The sequence below is a fragment of the Pezoporus occidentalis genome, unplaced genomic scaffold (genome assembly GCF_034315485.1).
Source record: "Pezoporus occidentalis ecotype Australia unplaced genomic scaffold, CSIRO_AGI_Poc_V1 ctg34, whole genome shotgun sequence".
NCBI classification, from domain to species: domain Eukaryota; kingdom Metazoa; phylum Chordata; class Aves; order Psittaciformes; family Psittacidae; genus Pezoporus; species Pezoporus occidentalis.
In genome coordinates this window covers 2405945-2428172 of record NW_026915376.1, presented here as the reverse complement: position 1 = coordinate 2428172, position 22228 = coordinate 2405945, and the positions used below count along the sequence as shown (strand labels likewise).

General features: G+C 37.6%; 1 protein-coding gene across 3 annotated transcripts in view; it reads right to left on the bottom strand.

Annotated features, from left to right (window-relative positions):
* The window catches only part of CRIM1 (cysteine rich transmembrane BMP regulator 1), a 187965-nt gene that overhangs the window by 53383 nt on the left and 112354 nt on the right, over window positions 1-22228 (bottom strand). The window contains exons 6-7 of one of the 3 annotated variants that reach the window (XM_062629506.1): window positions 8945-9127; window positions 4345-4542 (exon numbers count right to left, since the gene is read on the bottom strand). In XM_062629506.1, coding sequence (XP_062485490.1) covers window positions 4345-4542; window positions 8945-9127 — 381 coding nt within the window. The remainder of the gene's footprint in view (window positions 1-4344; window positions 4543-8944; window positions 9128-22228) is intronic. The other 2 variants (XM_062629509.1, XM_062629507.1) reach the window with 2 other exon arrangements.

Here is a 22228-nt window from a genome sequence, read left to right as displayed (position 1 = left end):
CTTGATCATAATTTCAGTATGGTGTTTGCCTTCTCAAAGCTCTGTTAATTTTTTCTTTCCCCTTAATTATCAGGCTTCTCCAAAAGAACTGCTATTTAACCATTACTCTGGTTCAGGATTCATGAAAAATCTCCTCCAAGAACAGAGCACTGTAGATACCCTTGCTGAATTTGGTCAACATCTTTCTGCAAACTCTCTGCTTTAAAACAAACATATGAATTTACACTCTGCTCTCCAAGATACTGGATGCCCTTTTTAGCTTTGTTGTCTGTAGGCAAATTAAGTTTAGCTTTGAGCTGAGCTACTGTAAACTTCAGAGCTGGACCCAGCACAGATACCAGTGGATACCAACTATAAGACAACTCAAAAAAGCCTGCCCACAGATTTGAAGACTAAATCCATACACAAACCCCTTGTATTGCAGCACCACATGCATACATACCCCTGTCCCCCACACACCTACCACATGTTCCTGTCTCTTTCACCCCATCAATCTCCCCAGGAAGCTCCAGTGTAAAGTATCTTGAGCACTTCACACAGCCTCTCCTTTCCACCATCAGCATCAATAGAGAAGATTCAAGTGAGGGGAGCTGAATAATTACCCTCTTTCTCCAAGCTGAGCAAACCCCAGAAACTCATTCAGAAAATTACACATCTCAAACCAATTTTGCTGTCTAATCAACACTGGTGTGTGAATTCTATGGGCTACGTGCACACATACAGGATATACACTGTGGATATGTATACAGAAGTGTGTGACGAAGCATTAAAAAGGGTTTACTGTGGACAACTGATACAAAACAAGTCTGTATGGTATTATTACGTATCACAATTACAACTCCTTGATCCCTAATTCAAAAAGCTGTGAACAGCTGTTTCTTTGTAACTTCAGTCTCTACAATCCTTGGACTCTGCTTTTCTCACTGCTGTAGTAAGAACACTGAGATTTTGCTTTGCCTAGAAAGGCTGGACCAGGTGATCCTTCAGGTCCCCTTCCAACCTGGTATTCTATTACTCTGCGATACTTTGGTCTGAACTTGCTGTGTTCAAAGGCTGAATGCATTCATGTGCTGACATACTGCGCCGATTACTTCAAGAACCTGTGTACACAGAATTTCTACTACATTATGTTTAATCTCGGACTGCAGAATATTTCGAAAGCATAACCCAGGAACAACTTTATCTTTGCGTAGCTGCAGGAATGCAAACTTATCTAGGGGAATAGATACTTCCTTCATTGAAACTGATTATAAACCAGCCAGGAAATAACTGAATTGGCAGAACCATAACTGCAGCAATATTTAGATTGAAAAAATAGAGGAAAATATAGAAGTGACTGATTCAAATAACCATTTACCCTGGATGAGTTGTAGCCAGGTTCAGATCCACAAGCAACATTGCTTAGCATTTGCCCGTCAGTTTCATGTCCCACAAACAACTCTACCCCTCAACACTTCAAACAAAATGAGTGACAGAAATATCTTTGATTAAATATTTTGTTTCACATACTAAAGAGCTAATAATATCTTACATGCATAAAATAAGTTCACGCAATCGAAGCTAGCTGCTGGCAAGTGGGCTCTCTTACATGTGAACAGAAGTCTGATGAGAAATAAATGCATTATCAAAAATACTGATAAGCATATAAACTTTCTGCCTTGTTATTCTTGATCTAATGCCTATTTTTAAATGAAAACATGGGCTTGAATTGGTTCACCAGCAACTAAATTGATAAAAATAGAAAGACTTCAAGAGTCATCAATCTTCCTGCTTTAGAGCTGAAGTAGGGTTAAGAGTCTAGAAGGAAAAGAATTATTTCCTACATTCTGCACTAGTGAAAAAAGAAAGTGAAGTATTTCATGCAAAAAGAGCTATAAATTAATTAAGAAATGTAAGACACAACACATGTAGGAACAGAAAAGTATATTCATGATGAAACTGCATTAATACAGCTTCAGCATTACCATATATAGTAATTTTAAACTGATGTACAAAAAGTGTATTATTTCACTATGGTATATTCTCTATGGATTGCACATTTTACAATGTGAGTTGAGATGTGAGTGAGAACTGTAAACCATTCAAAAACGAAATGTAAAAGGAGGTATGCTTATGCTTACAATCACTAGTAAACTATCATCTGAAAATCACCTAAGTTTACCTTAATTTTGCCCACTTATTTAACATACCACTAAATTACACTGCTTGCTTTCTTGAATAACTTGCATAGTTGAAAACAGGATAACATGTAACACCAGTGATCCTAAAACTTAGCCCACACTAGATAAGGATTTTGGTTTTCTTTTCTGAAGAATGGGAGATAAAAGATGCAGAAGGATGGGATAAAAAAACCACCAAAAACAAAAAGAAACAAAATACTAAAACCAAACCAAACCAAGACAAAGGAGAACAGACTGGAGAGCACAGAATGGCGGGTTTAAGCTATTAGGGCAACATTAGTAACATCTGAGATTCTATTCAGTCAACACTTTTACTCATAGACTACACTACAAAATTAAGGTTAAGCTATGGATGGGCAGATTTAATGGGGTAATATTCAGAAAAGCATCCTATGGCTGACACTGCTGTTTTTTAATTCCTCTTATGAAAAAATGTGCCTGGAATGTATTTTATTGTTTGTAGAACTTCACTAAATGTACTGCACATCTTTTTCATTAGCATCATTAAAATCAAGGGATTGATTTGTTAGCCTGCTTCCCAGCAGTAACCTTCTAATCACAAGTCATAGCAGCCTCAAGTTTATTTCACACCCCAAAACAGAACTTCAAGAAGTTTACTGGTACCCTTGACTGGTTTATTTCTCAGAGATCTTTTGATTTATTACTATTGCAAGGGAAGTTGTTAAGTCTCAGATGCTCAGTAATTTCTCATAACATCATCTGAAACTGCTTCTTGCAAAACTTAATTTTTTATATTTTGGGTTCTAGCATCTGAACTCACTGCTAAGTTTTAATAGTTCAGATTTTGGATACTTGAAATATTCTCAAATATATATTCTTAAATGACTAATTGCTGGTTTCATCACTTACGTAACTTCTTTACCACTTGACTATTTACTTGGCAGTATGCGCTACGAAAGAAACACCAAGTCAAATATGATGCTTCTAAGCTTAAAATTTAGGAAGTCGCTCAAAATGCCAGTCAATATTACTCTCCTCCAAATGACACACTCAAAACCACATGGCTACAATTAAGTGTATATCTAAATGACTACAATTAAACATACATCATACAACAGCTAACATGGCAAACAGAAAAAAAATAGATTATTTTCAGAGAAAATATAACTAAAATGACACAGGAATCATTATTATTGATTCCATGATGCTATTGTGTCAGTCTTGACCTATTTATCCTAACTTGTATCATAATTTAACACCATACCTCACCCCCCCCAACAAAACAACCTTTATGGACTTAAGTAGTTGCTAGCTACTTCTGCTTCTAAGAGTAAAAACATGTGGTAACACAGAATTATCTAACCTAGTCCAGATGAGCTAACTTGTGTCCTGAAATCATTGCAGAGGCATTAGTGTGGTATGTTAATGAAGCACAAGCATGGCTATGTTGCAGCCTTTAGCAATGAACGATGGAAGCCTATGCTATATCATGACTGCTTCCCATGGTTCATCATAATTATCTCAGTCTGATATAGATAAGCATTTAATCCAATTATCTCTCACCCACTTTCTGGAATATGAAAGAGGAAAAAGAGACATTTGTCTATTCTTCTCTCATTGGAGGAAAAAACACCCTTCAACATACTTCCAATTAACCTCTCTCTCCATACTACCTTCCCAAGCTTGCTCACATACATGCTGAATAATGAGCATTTGGCATATAGCTAAAAACTTAGTCAGTTACACAAGATAATATCACCCTTTGTGAGTTTCACTGAAATAATTACATCCAATGTCAACCTATATTGTGCAAAGAGATTTTTAGTTGAAACTACATGACACCGAAGAATAAGAAACCAGGAATAATCCATTTATCAGTAATACCAGCCAATAAGCATTTTGATCGTCTAACTTCTGTTATTTATTAATGAGCTTTAAGAGCAACAGAGAGTTAAATCGGTGAACAATGCTGATCTTCAATGATTTCTTACTATACTCTTTTGGGCCAAAAGGGTATTGGACATTCCCACATACAGATACAGTTAAGCCATGCTTATTTTTTCCACCCTCAGTCGTTTCTTCAGTCCCAGGCAATGCTATGCCAGCTACTCCAATCCTCCAAAATTTTAAAGTAGACCAAGAATTACCAGGTAAGCAGCAGCCATGACAGACTGAAGCATAACAATGGAAATACCAGTCTTACCTTCACACACTGGGCAGCACTCCCCAGGGACTTTAACAGGATTTAGACAGCTCTGCCCACAGGCCGTTGCAACACAGTGTGGATTTCCATTGATGCACTGGCAGAAAGTACAGTCGTCCTCTCGCCAGCGGTCTCCGTGAGATTGTATCTGACCATTGGCATAGCAGCCAGCAGGGTTATTTACTGGGTAAACTGGGTCTGAAATGAGACGAATTGCAGGAGAACAAGAGGTTTTATATTCCATTTTACACCTAAATTTTACACATGAATAACTGCAGTACTGTGATTTTACAATACCTAGAAAGGGTAAAGTGCAGCCACTACCAAAAACTGAAAGAATCACACTGTGGTAGACTGTGATAAAATAAAGTAGGTAATAAATTAGATATTTCAATATTGAAATTTACTATCAAAAAAGTTAAGTCAACTTATACTGAACATTCACAAATTCAGTGCTCTATTTTTAACTATTTCAACTCAAGTTTGGTACATAACAATTACAAGGCTTAATTTTTTCATTTTCTGATTTTGTTCTTCATAACAAAATGGATCTTGGATCTACTGATCCATTTTTTGTCCCAACTGAAATTCTGAAGAAAACTGAAAATATCTCAATGAATTAGAATGACTCATATCAACATCACACCACTGTTTTATAGTATAAGCAAAAATGAGACCTGGCACATTTCCTGCTGGAACAAGGAGGCTGCCTTAAGCTACATCTCATCACCATTTTGGACATATACTAGTCTTCCCCAAAAGATGATGTGGCTTGGTTTTCAATTTTATTTCAGTTGGAAGCCACAAGACCCACTTACCTGCTACCAATCAAGTTAAGAATCGGGTATGTAAATAACAGAATTTTGAGGACATACTTTGTATAAGATTTATCCTCAAGTTTTGTGCACATAAATAATGCAACTCTGTACATGCTAATTCATGACTTGAAAAAAGGGCAGGTTTTACTCTTCAGAACTGTGATAAGCAACACCGATATTTAACAGCAAAAAACCCAGATGTATTAAGTGAATATATGCAACTTATCACAGTGGCTAATAAAAGGTAACCGTTAGACTCAAAAATTAAATATCTAAGAATGTCCAGTAAACAGGTCAAGTTTTCAAAGCAAGCAATAATATAAATTACATATTAAAGTAAATTCAATATATTAAAACAAATAAATACAACTAAAAGCATTTTTGTTTATTTAGCTGACACCAGATAGCAGATACTGAATAGGCCCAAGTCATTTACACATAAGTCAATTTTCAAAAAGTGTTAAGTTTGAAGGACTTGGGAGAAAAGATATATCCTGCCTAAAGGGGAAAAAAGGACTTGAAATTTCATCACTCCCCTTTGGGAAGGAGGCAATGCATTTTAAGTGTATATATTAATAGCTGTTGTCTTATAAACCATTGTATCGCTTTATGACAATATCTGAGTATTTGGAGTGAAACTGCGCACAACTTTTAACTCTACTTGACATTCACTTCTACCCTGAACGTTAGTTACATTCCCATTTTTAGCAAAATTAGTTAAGTCAATATAAATCCCCAGATGTCTGGAAAATAAGACATTTCAAAATTAAAACATTTCCTAACCTCTTGATTTTGCACCTTTTATATTTTAGGATTACCTTGCTCCTGTAATTCCATTTTTACCTAGCCAATCCCCCAAATGATAAATAAACAAATGAAGTGAACTTTATCATTCAGCTCATGTATGGGATTCTGACTTGACAGAGAAATAGAGAAGGAACAGAAAAGCCATATAAGACTCATGTTATTTGCAATAGTCTTTTATGTGTACCAAAACACAAAGTTCTCAGTACCCTTAAAAGGTCAGTAGTATTTAAAGATAAATCAAGGCCAGAAAATTTTATTTCCTGAACGCTGAGGTATCCTATAGGACTTTGAGAAATAATTCTTCCTGGAGCTAAGGCAAGAAGTGCTTTTGCCTGTACTGCATAATGCTCATCTAGTTTACCATTTGCCATTTGAAAACTGCTGCAGACAAGAAGAAAGCATTATATTTCTTTATATTTCTATCATCAAGAAAACATTAGTAGGAAACAACCTTGAAAATCAGTCATGAAATAATCAATTAGAAAGAGAGGAAGTAGAACAAAAATGTTAACTCTTCATCAACTAGAAAAGCATCAACGGGTGGGCTGTTAAGTATACATTCTGCCCATTTAGAAGAATTACCGTGTCAATTTAGGTGTCATTAACTCAAATTATTAAGGAAGGGATCAGAGCTTTTTTTTAAGTCCTTAAAAGAACCCTGAAAACTATAATACATTAATGGGGCCAGTTGTCTAGTCTCACTTAAAAGAATCCCACTAAATCAAAAGGTTATTTATAGTAAAATCCAAGACATATCTTACCATCCAATCATTCAAGAGTCAGAAATAAGACTTCCTTGATTTAGTGCTAAACCCTATCAGAAAAGCATACAACAGAAACAAGCAAGCCAAACAGCACCAGATGATTTGATGAAGGAGCCTGTAACTTGGGATCTCAGTCAGCTGAGCAGAAATTAACCACAGCCAACACTTGAAAAAGAAGATTGTATACAGTAATTATAAATCATTACCCATTTTTTTCTGTCTACTAAGGACCTGTCTCAAGGAGAAATTTCCATTACAGGCTTAATACATAACTAACTCAAACCCAAAATTATATGTTAACAGATTTTCTTGAAAATCTGATTCAAAACCTAAGAAATAAATTTTTAGCATTGTATGATGATATGGTAGAATAATTTATTGATAAATTATAAGATAGCTGAATATTTAAATCACCAAAGAGGATGAAGGATGTATCTGGAACTGTTAAGTCCAATATGGAAAATCATCATCCACATCTGAATATGACAGAGCTGATACAGAGTCCAGACACAGCAGATATACAGTTACATCATTAAGTATCTATATAGATTGCCATAGTGATTTCATAATGACAAATCTCAGAATATTCACATATGTAAAAAACAGTAATTGTACCAAAACCCATCAGATTTCACATATTCTGTAATGTCAGCAGCTCACACAGCAGTTTCTTCAGGAGTGGATCTGCACTTACTCAGGAAGGGTTTCACCACATCAGATTGCCTTCTCTAAACTTTTCCAACTTGTCACTAAATGATGATACAGCACTGAACCTATTGCACACACATACCTAGCTTTAAGGCTCTTAAGAGTATAGGCACAACTCTAGCAGGAAAGAAATAGCATCCTGCCTCCAAATTTAGTAAAAAATGAAGTCTAGCCCAGATCTTAAACACAGGGCAAACGTGGACTGATACCCTTTTTAAAATACTTAAGCATACAGCATTTGTATTGCAGCTTTCCTCCATGTGAACACCACATTTCAATCTACCTGATATGAACTGATACACTAAAATATATAAAAATAAAAATACTCTTTGAAGAATGACTTCCTACTTCCTACCTCACCACCCTAGTATTTCATTATCCAGATTTTGGACTCTTTTTTTGTTTTTAAATCTCTGAAAAAGCTTTCAATTGTTTGTAACAAAACAAACTACCAAACCAGTATCCTTCACTACATCTCTGCTGACTGAGAAGGTCCAGCTCTTACAGCTGACTCTTTTAGACTTGCTTTTTATGAGCTTCTCTGGAAGGAAGCAAAACTGTAACAGGTCTTTTAGATTATTTGTTCCTAACAAGGAACTACAGGAATACTGATATCAAGCACACTGCAAAGTGTTTGAAAGTGACACTAATGATTAGATTCTTCTCCTCTTAGGAGGAGATTTGAGTTTTCCAGCTTATTTTGCTTATTAAGAAGTCATTCTTACATTCACAATTAAACACAGGGACCAGGAGTCCTTCACAGGCCTTTTGTCTATGTGGTGTCCTTAACCTGGTCCCCGCTGAGGCAAGATCCAAGTATAGAGCCCCAGCCCCACCAACCTCTACTGGAATCCTGGTCATCTGTTGGCAGAAGATGCACCAAATATTTTCTTGCTTAAGCAAGAGGGTCAACATGAAATTTCCAACAGGACCCTTTTTCGGAGGACTTGCAGCTCTAGCAAGCAGAGCAGGCTGTCAACAGGGCAAAGGAGGAAGACACTCAGGTTTGATTACTACCCCATTTCTTTGCTATAATTGTTGAGAAGAGAAGGTGTATGCCTTGCTCTAGCTGAGCAGAACAGGACTGGAAGAAGCAGGCTGCAGTGGAAATGTGTCATAGGGCCACCACTGCTGCTTCAGAGGAGCCTGTCTGAATACCTGGTGCAGAAATTAGGAACAGCCTGTTAAGTCCTTTGGGAAGAAGGTCACCGTAGAAGTACTGCACATCTGACCATATCTAAGCAAGTCCTGATGCAGAAGGGAAACATGCGGAAACCCAAACAGCTCTGTATAAACAGGGCAGAGTGTCAACATCAGAGAAGCACTGCAAGGAACAAGACAGCACATGAAGACACGGCAAAAGGGTAAAATTAAACCAAATTAAGAAAGAATCTATAAACTCTAGAGGAACAAAATAAAGCACTTTGCTGATTTGCACTGAACAAGCAAATACAAATGAAGCGGCACAATTAATAAGCAACTAGGATTAAAAAGATAGTGTACCTTCACACACTGGGCAGCACTCTCCTTCTGGCACATAGTACCTGTCACAGTGTAGCTCACCACACTGGGCAGAGAAACAAATGGAGACTCCACCTTGGCATCGACAAAAACGACAAGCATCCATTCGAAACATGTCTCCATCATAATATTCCATGCTGTTAAATATGCAAGTTGGCTTCACTTCTGAAAGTAGGAGGGGAACAACAAAAAAAATAAAAGAGAAAGCATTTTACAATTATTGGTGAGAAATAAACTCATGTTGCTACTGACAAGAGAAAGTTGACTTTTCTTTCATTTTTGAACTAAAATAATTTTTTGCTAAGAACATAGCATATTTTACTGTCGGTTTCAACAATGGAAGAAAATAAAATGCTATTCTAAACAGGGGAAGTTCAGGTTAGATGGAAGAAGTTCTTTCCTGTGAGGGTGGTGAGGCACAGGAACAGGCTGCCCAAAGAAGTGGGAAATGCTCCATCCCTGGCAGTGCTCAAGGCCAGGCTGGACAGAGCCTTGGGTGACATGGTTTAGTGTGAGGTGTCCCTGCCCATGGCAGGGGGCTGGAACTAGGTGATCCTTTCCAACCCTAACCATTCCGTGATTCTATGATTCCATGCATAATTAAAGTCTCCTTTTTAACAAGATCAAATACTGAAGGAAGGCTATGGCACAGGTATATCTTCATAGGTGTTAAATATTTCTTATTCTGGATGAGACAGAAGCTACTTCAAATTTCAGCACAGGACGCAATGGATTTTTCTGTTTTCAGAAGACAATTTTTGATGTTTCTTAAGTGTAATCTTCCTTTCTGCATGACTCAGTACACAGGTGGATAAATTGCACTAAAGCTGTTCAGGCAACAGGGATATGTTTAAAGCAAAACCCAAACTTATTTTGTGACTACTTGATCTGTTATGCAGAACTGAATACTACTCAGTTCAAGCAACATGGAGCTGTACTAGTCAGCTCACATCTATACTCCCCACAGAAAATAACCTCAGTTCTAATAAATATTTATGTGATCACTTTATTGTATATAGACAACTATTTCTTGTATGCCTTCATCTACAGCAGATCCCTAATGTTTAAGTAAACCTGAATTTTGTGGAAAACCGAAAGCTTCTGAAAACTCTTAAGTATTTTGGAATGGAACAGTTTGCAAATTTAACCACCTGTTAAAAATTATTGTCACTTTTTTATACCAAAGAGGCTTGCTTCCAGAATATGAAGCAGATCCACATGCCATGAATACAACATAAGGTTTCCTTGGAGCTTCTGACCTTGCAGTTACCCCACACATACAAATTTTCTTCCACCAGCAGAGTGTATTCTGTTCAATCAGCCCAACAGAGACACACACAGTACTGCGTACTTCAACAGCCCAGGGCTGAATCATTGTGACTCAAGACACCCTAGAAGAAATACTCCAAATTTATGTTCAGCTATAACACATCACATTAGTCATTAGGAAATCATGACTTCAGTTTCATCATGACATTACTGATTGAGTTAAGCCTCCTTCCTCTTCTAAATAAACTTTTTGGCCTTCTATGGTACTAGCCCAAGCAACCTGAAAACATTTTAATTTTTGAAGTTTTTTTCAAAGCAGCTGAAGTCAAAGAATATGTAGTAAATAGGTGTAGTTTTCCAAAAGCTAAAAATCTTGTATTCTTAAAAGCCAAAGGTTCTGCAAACAGTAAGTTATTAATTTCAGCAACAAAGTCAAAATTAAAAAGATTACAAAACTGTGGATAAAACCATCAACTTTCATTACATCTGAACTAAAACAAGAAAGGAAAGAAAGCTCAATTACCTATGTTGCTGATTTCAGCTGAATAGATGGAAAAGACTACTTAGTTACATGTGCAATGCCTAGCCACACAGGGCTGAAAAACGCGCCCGCTATGTAGTCAGGTGATTTTTCTTTTTGGGTTAGGGCTCAATATCACATGGGAGATGAAAAATATTTATGGAAAATTCAGCATTTGCAGGTTCCTTTCCACCCATTCCAATCCTCTTCTGGGGGCTAAAAACTTTTCCCCTGATTTACTCTTGACAATAATACGGGTTTTCTTCAAATCTCTAAAGCATTGCAAGGACCCTAGTATTTCTTTCCACATATGCCTATATTTTGCTGCAGCCCTGAGTCATTTAACATGACTGTAAAGTGTTAGAGTTGAAACTTGGAAGAATCCTGACCAATGTTTGGTCATAATGTGCCTGTTCTGCCTTCAAGACATAATCTAGAAAGCAGCATTTAAAAAAAAAGCAAACCAGGAGGAAATACCACTGTGCTGTGTCAGGAAAGCAGGTATGACCTCATTAGAAAGCAATTCGCATAAACAAACACTTGAGAAATATTTCAAGTTTATGCAGCTCAAGCTGTTAGTTTAAAAACCTTCTCAAAAAGGAGTAAGTGCCAACACAGTTCAAAAGGCCTTTAATCTACTGGCTCCAGACTTCACTGGTTTGATTACAGCTTTCCAGATTTTTTATGATTTAATGATTCCCCCCCCATGCCCAAAACAGTAGATCTGAATTCCTTCCTAGTTTGAAGTAGAAACATCATCTACCATGAATTATCATTATTTTTAATTAATTTTAAAAGTGTCCAAATAAGACCAAAGAAGTAACTGTAAATCTGTAAAGCAAACAGTATGTTTTCTCTGTACAATGAAAACCACCACAGAATTTCACTATGTGTATTTTTACCATCAAGATTTATGGTAGTGTATACATTCACACTAACTATTGACCTAAGCCTATAAATCCAGAGACAAGGATTACTTTTGTTAGAACCATATGTAAGACTGCAGTCCTTAGACACAGTCAAGCCAAAACAAGCACTGACCAAAGAACTGTAGCTTTAGATACTCATACAGTGGAAGCCTAATGAAAGGGTAAGCACCATGCAGTAAAATTGTAACGATGCATTTCTTCCATCCATGATATGCTGGAAGATTCTCAGGTCTCTTTTTTGCTTATGGCCAGAACAGAGTGAAAGAACATAAAGCCAACATTAAATCAATGCATCTTTTCCTAAAGGCCAGTAACCATGATTTCATTATTCTGCCAATGAAGAGATCCTCAAGTGCCAAAGCTTCACTGTGTGACAAAGTAATCTGACTGAACTTCACAGCACAAAGTGCTTAAACACATCCAAATCCCCAAATCCTTTTTCTGATGAGGACTACCGCTACAAAACAGCAGGCATGAGACAGACCATGGTTTTGTGAACATGAATTCAGTCTCTGCCAGATATCAGATAACCCAGTTATACAAGATTGATCTAGACCGAGCACAGACGTACAACTGCCCATCTGTGAAAGGAGCCAGGCCAGAGCAGACAGTACTCAGAACAATACAGAGTTTATACTGGCCGTGGAAGGACAGATAATATCACATCTTTTCTCCCATATAAACATGACTAAGATGGACTTGATTTGGCATTAAAGTTCCTGCCACAGAGTTAAATGAGAAATAGCGCTGGCACAAATTTAGCTTTACAGATCTCACAGCCCAGCCTTTTTGTTCCAAAAGTCAGCATTGCAGTGAACCATAGAGCCCCATACTACAGATGCGAACTGATTACTTCAAGACCTTTACCTCCCATCTGAACTGCAGACAGACAATCTGTTTTATCAAACCAGCTTTCAAAGGTATTTCACCTTACTTTTAAATCTAATTAAATACAGTTCTGTTGGCTGAACTAGCTCAATATAAAACTTCTGTTCTTGAGATTTCTGTAGTTTCCCAATACTTGTGGTTTCCTTTGATTAGAATCATGGAACAGCTCAGAAATACATGCAAGTTTGCACTCCATCCCTCGCGAGACAGTGCATTAGATGCTTCAGGCATCAGCTGTCTTTAGGAAAGTTTGGGCATTTTCTTTCCTAGTATCAGAAATTCCAGCCCCCCTGAAGCAGAAGCAAGATTATGTTGTTTACAGTTTTCCCTTGTTTAAAGGATTAAAAGGTTCATGATTGCAGCATACCAAAGTATTTGTACCAGACTCTTGGAAGGAACTGGAGCAACTGCTGTGAACTTTTGATTAAATGAAAGGGAAGGAAACTGATAAACTTGAATCCTGTGTCCATATAAACAAAATAGAGAAAAGCTTTCTGTTTTTCAAAAGTTGTGCTGATAAGGACTTAAAAAACCCTGTTAAGTTTCATCAGAATTAGCCCGTAACGATGTTAAGAGACAACAGACTGCACGCTTTTGTTTCCTTGCAAATACATAAAAACAAGCTAGGTAGGAAAGAAAAATATCATTGGGTTCTTGCTCTTCAGGTTGTACTGCTTAGTGCAGTGTATTCCCTATTAACACAACTTCAGAACCATTCTCAAAGTCCTTTGGTCCTGCCTCTTCTAAAAAGGTCACCCAGAAACAGAGAGGTCAGAATTAAAACAAACTTGTACGGATATTTGTAAATCAATGCAATCATTTATGTATGCATTTATACAATTATATATGCACATATCTTCACAGCTTAATTTTTTTTTTGTGGTATGTGAGGTTTGTAAGATATTAAAAGATACTTGGGATTGATGAGGAAAATCAAATTCAGCAGTTCAACTTTTATAGTAAGTTTTATAGCAGAGAAAGTCTGTATCATTACATTAGAAACCACTTTTATATTCATCTGCCACAATATATATAAAGAGTCAACTATAGACATCAGTCTTAAAAATTGTGGGGATCCCAATCCAGTAATCTTCAGGCAGCTTCAGAAGACACCTCTTGTGCAGGTTGATTCATGTCTCTCTTACAGTAGACAAGACTGCAAGGTGTTCCTCATAGAGGCAAAAGACTTATTTCCAAGTCACTGTGTTGCATCATGGCAAGATCCCTCAAAAGAATCAGCTCTACCTCATACATCCCCGACTTAATCTCCTCTTTAAAACCACTGGTAATGGAGAAACTGCAACCTGTCTACTAAACAATTCCAAAGTTTTAACTACTGTAACTAAGCTCAAATCATAGCAAGGATAATTCAGGGCAGGCAGAAACAGCTGAAAAACAGAATGAAGTTTCCCAAGTTTCATTACTCTTCCCATCTTTCAGCCCTACTATTTTTTCTCTTCCTTCAATGTGCAAAATTACTCCTAAGAGGACTCATCCTGGGTGTTCCTGCATCCATCCTCTCTTACAGATGAAATTTCAATTTTTCTTCATCATGTCATGCTTTTCAGTGTTTCACTGTTTCTGTGGCTTTCCTTCAGGCTATCCTCCTTTTGTCTATACATCCTTCTGGAAATTAAGCAGTGCTACTTTTTATCCTGCAGTAGGTTTTAGCCCTGACACAAAAAACCAAGCAGCCAAGGCCACCGAGGACCACGGCTGTGCTCTAAAACCCCAAACAGTGACAGATTTTCTTGATAAAATTGCCAAGCAATTCTTGGAAGCAAGCCATGTTCTTCATAACAGAGCAATGTGTCTAAATCCCAGCAGTCTGTCAGTCTATCAAAGGAGAAAATGCATGTTGTCATGAGTTTAGCCCTAGACATGTTACCAGGACACAGGCATCTGAAACAATCTCAGCACCCCTAAAAGGTACTGGCACAGCCCATCATTCACTGCCAGTACATCTGTGATAAGCCTCCTGTGTATATAAAAAGTTAAAAGTTTCAAGAAAAAGAATCCCCAAACCTGTAACACAGGCTCTGGTTTGGAATTCGTTGCTTTGAGAAAAATATTTAATTCTAACCTTGTCCTCTCCAAAGCGTTAGAAACCTTGTTAAAGTTTAAGCATATAGAAACATCTGAGAATCAGAACGTTACCGGAGACTGAGCTTAGAAAATTCACTTTGGCAAAACCATTACTACTTCAAAAACTAGATACATTTTTTGTTTTCCTTTAACTTTTAAAACCAGACAGAACTAGACCATCTGGCTTCTAATATTCTTTGTATATGACATACCACCACTTCCACAGTTTCTATCTAGCATCTTGTTTTTCATTAACTGATATGAATGAAAAAAGTGAGTTAGACTTTGTCCTTACGTTATTTAAAATTCAGTCTCTATTACCCACTGACTAATCCTCTCATGCATAGTGAACCACTGTAAAGGCTTTGAATTCGGTTTCACATTCAACTGAGGTCCCAACAATTTCTACCCCTCCTCTTTCGCTGACATGGACAGTGGGATTGAGTGCACCTTCAGCAAGTTTGCTGATGACACCAAGCTGTGTGGTTCGGTTGATACCCTGGAGGGAAGGAATGCCATCCAGAGGGACCTTGACACGCTTGTGAGGTGGGCTGATGCCAACCTCATGAAGTTTAACCGTGACAAGTGCAAGGTCCTACACCTGGGTCGGAGCAATCCCAGGCACAGCTACAGGTTGGGCAGAGAAGAGATTCAGAGCAGCCCTGCAGAGAAGGACTTTGGGGGTGTTGGCTGATGAGAAAATGAACATGAGCTGGCTTCATTGTGAGCTCGCAGCCCAGAAAGCCAACTATATTCTGGGCTGCATCAAAAGGAGCTTGATCAGCAGGTCGAAGGAAGTGATCCTGCCCCTCTACTCTGCTCTTGTGAGATCTCACCTGGAGTATTGTGTGCAGTTCTGGTGTCCTCAACATAAAAAGGACATGGAACTGTTGGAACAAGTGCAGAGGAGGTCACGAGGATGATCAGGGGACTGGAGCACCTCCCACATGAAGACAGGCTGAGAAAGTTGGTGGTCTGTTCAGCCTGGAGAAGAGAAGGCTGTGTGGAGACCTCCTAGCAGCCTTCCAGTATCTGAAGGGAACCTAAGGGATGCTGGTGAGGGACTCTTCGTTAGGGACTGTAGTGACAGGACAAGGGGTAATGGGTTCAAACTTAAAAAGTGGAAGTTTAGATTGGATATAAGAAGAATTTCTTTACTGTTTAGGGTGGTGAGGCATTAGAACGGGTTGCCCAGGGAGTTGTGAATGCTCCATCCCTGGCAGTGTTCAAGGCCAGGTTGGACGAAGCCTTGGGTGGCACGGTTTAATGTGAGGTGCCCCTGCCCATGGCAGAGGGGTTGGAACTAGATGATCTTAAGGTTCTTTCCAACCCTAACTATTCTATGATTCTATGATTCTTTTATTTACTTACATTTTATTTATTAATATTTTATTTACATGCAACTACGGACTGATTGCTCTTACAGGGAATTTCTCATTGTTCTTTTGATTGGCCTCTTGTTTTAAATGTAACTGGGAATGATTTGCGTTGACTCAGATATTTTTCCCAACTTGACAATGGTGAGTATAATCCAGGTTCAGAAGATCTACACATTTGATGTGGTTTGGCAGACTGACGTGCTTTTTCACTCTACTAGACCAAATTCTCATACTGCTGTGGATGGTGATTAGCCATGATTTTCAAATAGTGTTCAAATGTTCTGACTGAAGAAAAAGTAAGCTAACCCAAAAACTAAAACCTCACCCCACAAACACTTCACCTTTCTGACATCAGATTATCTTCCTTCAGTATTAACCTTCCATTTATTATTTATAAAAGTTTGCTATCTCTTGCTCCTTGCAAACTGCATTTTGAATCTTGTTATTTTAAAACCTTGTTATTTTTAAACAGGTGACTATTTAAAGTCCATAAAATTCTGTGGCTTTGGATTCCCAGAGAGAAATGCACAACGTTTAATCAGGATCAGGACTATACTTCAGCACATCCTCTCTTACCATGGTCAAACTTATTTCTTAAGAGCACACAGAAAATGAGTTTACTGAAAGTGCAATATAAATTCTGTAAGGATTAGTGCAATAAATAACAGGAACTCTATGGTAATTAGTTGATGTCTGTGAGGCATTTCACTTGGACTGCATTCTCCTTTAGTGAAGGTTTTCCTTGCTGAACTGATAGTCCCCATTCAAATCCCTTCAGTACTTATTGATGCTCCCTCTAGAAACAGGTAATTCTAATTTTTCTTCAGAAACAGTGGAATCACCTTTGTCCTCTTCCACACCATCAACTTAATAACGGAACTGCAACTGCTGTGAGGAGTAAGTGAATCAACAGGTGAGAAGGGTGATTAAAGAACAATTTTACTCTCTCCTCCAATGCAGAACCACTGTATAGAGATGGAGGCATGACGAAAGTCAGGAGGCACAGAAAAGTACCCAAATGCCTCATTTATGTCAGTGGTATCTCCTTGAATGAGGAAAAAAAACCTACAGAAGCAGTTGTAAAACCCAGGTTATGTGTCACATCAAGTGAATGAGCTTGATGATTTAGGAGACATCTCTACTGCCATGCGATCAGCAGTACAGCCTAAAACAGCACCATAGAAAGGGTCACCATCTTAAGTGCCAGGAAAGGCTGTTAGTCTTTCTTCTCTGGACCAATGTCAGTTGTTTTTATGTACGTATCAGGTAGTCCCATTTTCAATGGGCAGGGCAACAAAAGTCCACACCTCACTTCCAGGGGGAAAGGAGTGTGTGAAGTGGGGCTGCAGAGCCACTCCTGGCAAGACTGGACTCTCAAATCACAGCCCATACATGGCCATGGAAGAAAGAAGGCTTGTCCCCTCAACCCTGTATCACATGGATACATTAACAAGGACCACTCTCACACACGCGATTTACCACCAGAGACCCTTTTAGCAATTGTATTCAAGAAAAATTACTGAGAAGTGGAAGCCCTGACTGACAGCAGGAAGCAGCTGCAGGATGCTGGGTAATTGCACTTTCAAATTTCTAAGGCAGAGCTCACAGTCAGTATGTGCTTTAGTGCAACTTACATTCAAGAAACCCACGCATCAATACCTAATTAAGGAATAGGCAAGTTTGGATACTCTGGTTTCCAAACCCTTCTACTCTTACTGCATGTACAGCTTGCAGTCTCTTTAGATTCACTTCTTCATGCTTTAAATGTAATGCGGAATCATTTTTTTTTTTTCTTACAAGCTTTTCCATGAGAAAAGGCAGCACCGGGATTAGTAGACAAAAACCTTGGTGAACAATGTATTTTGGGTGGATCAGAAGAAATCTTGAATTATCTTCTGTAAAATGCATGATTTTGGGAAGGATTGCCTCCTGGGAATTTCTTGCTCAATTTTCCCCAGATTAATATAATATGCAATCTAAATGGAAAGCAGACTTTAGATAAGTAGGAAAACTTCATACAACTGGAATAACCTGCCTTTAAACAAAGCAATAAACACTCTCAATGCCACTGAAATGTGTGCTCTGTTACAATGCACCGGAACCACAAAACAGGCAAAACCTCATTTTCAGTTTCATATAGTAAGATGAAATTATTTGCTATAGATTTCCCATGTTGCCATATTTTCTCTATTTACTTCACACTTCCTAGAAATGAGCACATTTGACTGTGGATGTAGCTCTTGAGAACTTCACTACTGAATACTATTACAGTAATTGCCAATTCCCGTATGCAACTAGCAGCGAGGTATATATAGCTGTATCAGCTATACCTCTAGTTAGACTATTTGATGGCAGCCACAGATTTAAATTTAGCAATTCACAATTCTTTCTCCTTCAGGCTACAATTCTGTTTCATGCACAACCTCGGGCTTGCCCTGAGGGTCATCAAGGACAGTAAGATTAGGAGAAACCGCCAGCCAGCGTCCTCTCAGCAATGACGACTGACACAGTCATATCACTACTGCATTGTAAATCAGTGTCTACCAACAGTTCCAGAGAGCTGCAAGGTTAAATTTACAAGTTAAACAGTAAAGACCTTTCTCTGACAAGGAAAAAAGAGTAAGAAACAACAAAGTTGTGGTAATCGTTGTCTGAGCTATCATTTTGACATCCATATGTTCTGGGATGCCCCAAAAACACATACCGCATAAATCATGACGGAAGAACTTCATGCATCAAAAGGGAACTATGACTTGATTCTTACCACAATCTAAACAATACAGAATTATTTTATTTATAAAGATGCTTTCCTTGAAAATTAAGGAATCAAGCATATAATACATGCCTTAAATTTGACTTTTTTAATTGACTAACCTTTGGACAAGAACTGCATTGTAACGACAGTAATACCTGTATGCTAATTGTAATGATGAATTCTTTTGACTGCAGTGGTGTTTTAAAAAGCATAAATTTATGTCTTCAGTTAGCATAACAGTTTTACTTAAAATACTCTGATCTCTCCATATATTCACAATGATAAGAACATCACACACAAATATTAGGAACATCAGCTCGCTGTAACGCATTTTTTTTTGTCACCAATGAGAAGGTTCTTCTCAGCACTAAATTATTTCCTATATTAAAAAAAAAAAAATCCAGTCAGAAGCTCAACCAATAAAAGTTTAAACACCCACAGACAGTTGGTACTTAACAACAAGGCTCAATTAAATGAAAATATCAGGACCATTTCCAAGGAGGAATATATGGTTTTTTTCATGGTAAATAATGCCTATAAAATTATATGGTTTATATATATAAACTATGAGAAACAGCAGATTAGACATGATAAAACACATAATGACACACTCAATATAACTGAAGCATAAAAATGTTCATTTTGTAAGTTGATATTTTATAAATACAGCAGTGTATTGATTTACTGCCGTATTTATCATCAAACAGGAACAACAGCTCCATGACCTGCAAAGAGTACCTAGTGTAGAAGTCCCTTTTGCTTCAGATTAATATGCTTTTCTAAAACAGATTAACAAAAATGATCTTGAAGGTCCCTTCATGATCTTTAAAGGTCCCTTCCAAAGCAAACCATTCTGCAAAAGCTAGTTTGAGACAGTGTGCACTGGTAACAAAGATAACCACACAAAATCTACAGATATATCACAGAACTTCTAAATCAGTTTTATATTAAATCCAGGAAAGGCATTTGTGAAAGAATGACTGATCTGTCACAAAAATGCTGACAAACAGGACATACTAAAGAGCCTCTACATGACATGTATTTTGCTGCCGTTATTCATTAACTACTGCCTCGACACTGGCCGATGCTGTCCTCAAACAAGAGCAGACTTCTTTCCTACATAGTCAAGGCAGCCTCCCCATATTCTTTCTGAACATGCAGCTCTGCATCTATCACATTAACACATACTTGCAACAAATACTGCAGAAGGCTGGCCTGCGTTAACACTCTGCACATCATTAGGGTTACATAAATACACAATTTAGTTACCCCACAATACACAAAACAGTTTTTGCAGTCTAAATATACTTATTCATAATGAATGACAGATGATCAGTATTATTCCTGACTGCTTCCCTCCCCAACAGAATTAATTAATTCTAACATTAAATAGATACCATACAGCACGAAAACTATACTAACATGACTGTGCAGGTGTCCTTTTTATTCCATCCTCTTGCCTGTTTTCAGGGGTTTCCAAACACAGAAGTAACTAATGGAACTTGCTAGTAACACTGATTACAAAAGTTCCCCACTTACCATTGATAAATTAACTTGCATTTGATTAAAACACACTCTTTAACTAAAGCATCTAATCCTAATTGGAAAGGATGAAGATAAGGAATTCAGCATCTTCCCAGCATTTGTGCCAACAGCTAACCACCCTCACTACTGAGAACAGCATGTCCTAGATCTTACAGATTTGGCTCTTGTTACTTTGATGGAAATTTTTTTTAATGAAGAAACTGATCTAAGCCTATCAATGTAAGATTATTTTCTCCATCTGTCACTGGCACCTACTGTATCTCTTCTGCACTTGTCAGTATTTCAAGACCCTTTTAGAAAACAGAACTGGTTATTATATTCAACTATCAGCCTCACAAACAGCATTTCCCCTGCCCCCTTCATTTTAAACTGACAGAAGTAATGGTAGGGATGTTTTAAGGACATCAGATGAGAAAAGATTATCTCTTCCTACAAACTTTTGTTTTCCTCCAATCTGGCCTTTCTGCTTCCCTGTCACATCACATTCCCTTCAAAAACTCCTATTTTTTCTTCAAATTTACTCTGTCTTTGCAGGGTACTAAGGTGAAGATTAGGAGTGGGAAAGCCTGAGAGACAAAAAGAAATCCTGACCCAAAACCAGGTTGAACCTTTGGAGTCTGCTGCAATGAGCAATAAAGCAATGATGCATAGAGGAACAGTGCTAAGGCAGTCCAAATTCACTGCTAAGAATAAATAATGAATATAATTCCTCCTTGGAAACAGGATATTAAAATGACTAAAGGCAAAAAAAAAAAAAAAAGCCAATTTAAACAGCTTCATCTAACACCTGATATAAATACTGCAACAATTTTGGTAACAGTACCACAAATAACAGCAATGTTAGCAAGGTTAGCGCATTTGAGACTGTTTTACACCAAAGATACCCTATCAGGAAAATATCCTAACAGAAACTGGCTTCACATTTCTTGCTCAAAGTATAAAAGTAAATCCTGAACTAAACATTGCATTGAAGTGTACCACACAGTTAAATTCAGAAATGATACCTTAATAGAATGATATGAATATGAAACAAAGGAAGGTGATTATTACACTTTAGTGTAAAAGGAGCATATAAACAAGAATTAGGTAAATTGCATTCAATTCTACAGTAGTTACAATCTCATCCCAAACAGTGAAAAAATCCACCTGAAAGCTAAAGAACCTGTGATTCTTCCTGATGCAAATTCTTTCATTCATATGAAAGAAGTTAATTTTTATGTATAATGTCCTTTATATATGCTAAGTATTGTTTTTGAATCAGCATCTGAGCATTTAAAATACTGCTTTGTGTAAATATCACAAACATTCTCCTGGGGCAGTCTATCACATTGTATGTATGTTTATGTGCATATGCAATGAAGAATGTAAAATAAAAGATGTTTCAAACGTGTTATACATGCACCACTAAAGATTAATTATTGCTGAATAAATATGAAAAGGAAAAAAATGCAGTGAAGGAGTTTTGCTAATTCCCTGTGTCACAGGGAAAAGTGCATTAGAAAGAAAATTAGAAATTTAGAAATTAAAGAAACACAACTTATAAATGACAATCTCCCACTTAAGTATCTTCATCTGAATTTCCAGTTAGAATGATAGAACAGTTTGTGTTGGAAGGGGCCTTAAAGATCATCTAGTTTCAATTCCCCTGTCATGTGCAGGGACACCCTCCACTAGACCAGGCTGCTCCAAGACCCGTCTGACCTGGCCTTGAACACTGCCAGGGATGGGGCAGCCACAGCTTCTCTGGGCAGCCTGTTTTAGGGTCTCACCATCTTCACAATAAAGGCCTTGTTCCTGATGTGTTATCTAAATCTCCCCTCTTTTAGTTTAAAACTATTCCCCCTTGTCCTATCGCTACATGCCCTTATAAGATGTCCCTATCCAGATTTCTTGTAG